Consider the following 2,567-nt stretch of genomic DNA (forward strand, 5'->3'; position numbering starts at 1 on the left):
AAGGAAAAACAAGTTCGTGTTAATTTGTGTTTACATCGATTATTTCATCAATTGCATACTATCTTTCACTAAGTAACCTCTTCCACTACAACTGGTGGACTGGGCATTCAGAAATTAAGAATCAAAAATCAAGTGCTTCTAGCGAGTACCTCTTGGAGACTCTTTAAATCTCCCCAATCCTTTTGGGCAAAAACGCTCATCAATAAATACACAACTATCATGAATAGGCGTAAGAGTCCACCATCCCCAATATGGAAAGCCATTACTCAAGGCTGGAAAAAACTTCCGTATCAGTCTAAAATATACGTTTCCAACAAATACTTTTTACTCTCCAACTAAACAATGGAACACAGACAAATGTGACTTCCACGCGCTGGCAACGGTAAAAAAAAAAAAAACTACAGACTCTCTCTCAACATTTTAGCTGTGTGAACTCCACGCGCGGCCCCATGCAACCTCCCGACGGCCCTAAAACGGCGCGTCCGGTGGGGGAACCGGCCCCAAACACAGGGGCGACAACATCTACTGAGGAAATAGGACCAAAAATCTCCTATGCGAATACGATTGCGGCACCAGCCCCAATTCCAACTTCGGATACTCGATATGGGTGTCCTTCAGTTACAACCAGAAGAACCTACCACAATGGTGTAGATGCGGTCATCTTCAAATCCAAGGATTACTATGGAATCATGGCTAAAGAGTGCAAACACACTCTAATTGGAAAATTTCTGAAAGGACGACCTAAAATTGATGTTGTTCGATCTGCCTTCTACGAAAAAATCACTTTGAAAGAAACTGCAGTTATTGGGGCTTACGATCATAATTCAGTGTTCATTGATTTCAAGAACAGATGATTGTAAAAGAACCTATTTCAAACGTTCAGTTGAAATCAATGGGATACAGATGTGGCTCCAGAAGTGGCATCCAGACTTCAAACCAGAAGAAGACTCCCCAATTGTTCCAGTCTGGGTACTACTTCCTAAGCTCCCTTTTCATTGTCATGCTTGGCACTACGTGAGACAAATAGTAGCACCTGTAGGAATCCCACTTAACATGGATGCTGCTACTACTAGTAGAACTAGACCAGGAATGGCCAAGGTTAGAGTTGAAGTGGACCTAACTAAGCCCCGTCCTGATAAGATCTGGTGGGAGTGGAAGATGAGTCTCACCCTCTCAAAGGATTTCATCAGAAACTGGAATATGAGAGTGTTCCAAAGTTTTGTACGTACTGTAAAAAACTAGGACATTCCCTAGGTCAATGCAGATTTGCCAACAAGAAAAAAGAGATTACTAATGAGGAGATTGAGCAGCAAACAGCAGACACAGTAGAGGCAAGTAAAGAAGAAGTCATTGAGGAAAATGACAAGGAAGATGAAAGGGAGGCAAAAGGTCGGATTGAAGAAAAAGCAGCTGAAGTGCAAGCAGCTAAAACCAAAGGAGAGAAATACAGGGAGAAGAGAAAACAAAGGAGAAGGAGAAATGCACTGAAAGTGAAGAGAAACAAGGGCAATGGAAATAACCAAAACAAGGAAAAGAAACAACTAGAGGAAAGGAAGGCTGAAACACATAAAGAGGCCAATTTGGAAAAACACCAGGACAGTAGCAATAACAATGAGAATAAAGACAAGCAATTTGGAACTGAGGAACAAAACGCACCCATGGAGGAAGAAGAGAGTCAGAAAGGGGAATATGGGGATGACAGGAACTCACAAATCGAAGGAGTAAGTCCCACAAAAGACCAACATGAGAAGACAAGGGAGAATCAGATGCAAAAATCTGTGGTAGTGATAACTACTAATGAGAATGAGGAGGGTAATAGGCAAGATATAAGTGAGCCTACCAACCCTCCAATCAAGACTCACAACATTTTTCAAAGTATAGCTAATGACACTGGCCAACTGGATGATGAAATCGATCAAGGACAAGACACTGAAAATACCATATCAGAAGAGATGGTTCCAGGAGAAAATCATACTTTAATTATGCAGAAGGAGGTGAATGATACAATTATGTTTAGAGCCTCCACAGAGAAATCAGTGACAGGCTCTAGTAATCACAATAAAGAGGAGGATGAGGAAGAGCAATTCAAAGAAGACAGGGCAGTAGAGCAAACGCAAGAAGACAGTTTTTCTGAGGAAGAAGTTGCTGATAGCTTAATAAATGCCTATGCTCAAGAACCTGCAATTATAACAGAGGTGGAGAATCAGTTCAAAGAAGTCATAGAAAAAGGAAATCTATCTCCTAAAGGAACTGAATTCCTAAAGGGAAAGAAAAACAAAAAGCCAAGTTCCTCAACTCCTGCAGTGATTACCAGAGACAGGGGTAGAGGATCAAAGAAACATCAATGACCTCTTTCCCTATGATTAATACAATCATATGGAATATAAGAGGAATAAGCTCCAAAGGGGCTTTTGATAGACTTAAAAAAATTATTCAGTTATACAAGGTCAATTTTGTGGCTATACAAGAGCCTTTTGTCCACAATGCTAGAATCAACAAAACCAAGATTCAGTACTACAAGAGGATACTGGGCTTTGATAAGGCTGAAGCAAACAAGAATGGAAAAA

General features: G+C 40.7%; 1 protein-coding gene across 1 annotated transcript; it reads left to right on the plus strand.

Moving 5' to 3' along the window:
• Positions 1 to 903: 903 nt before the first annotated feature.
• LOC132032010 (uncharacterized) lies at positions 904 to 2,348 on the plus strand. The gene is made up of 2 exons (XM_059421840.1): positions 904 to 1,098; positions 1,191 to 2,348. Exons 1-2 carry the CDS (start codon positions 904 to 906, stop codon positions 2,346 to 2,348), a joined length of 1,353 nt encoding a protein of 450 aa, XP_059277823.1.
• The last annotated feature ends 219 nt before the right edge of the window (positions 2,349 to 2,567 follow it).

Source organism: Lycium ferocissimum, chromosome 9 (assembly GCF_029784015.1).
Source record: "Lycium ferocissimum isolate CSIRO_LF1 chromosome 9, AGI_CSIRO_Lferr_CH_V1, whole genome shotgun sequence".
NCBI lineage: Eukaryota > Viridiplantae > Streptophyta > Magnoliopsida > Solanales > Solanaceae > Lycium > Lycium ferocissimum.

Coding starts and splice junctions, on each gene's coding strand:
- LOC132032010 (XM_059421840.1), top strand. CDS start 904: ATGTGGCTCCAGAAGTGGCATCCAGACTTCAAACCAGAAGAAGACTCC. Junction 1,099..1,190: donor CTAGACCAGGAATGGCCAAG/GTTAGAGTTGAA, acceptor GGATTTCATCAG/AAACTGGAATATGAGAGTGT.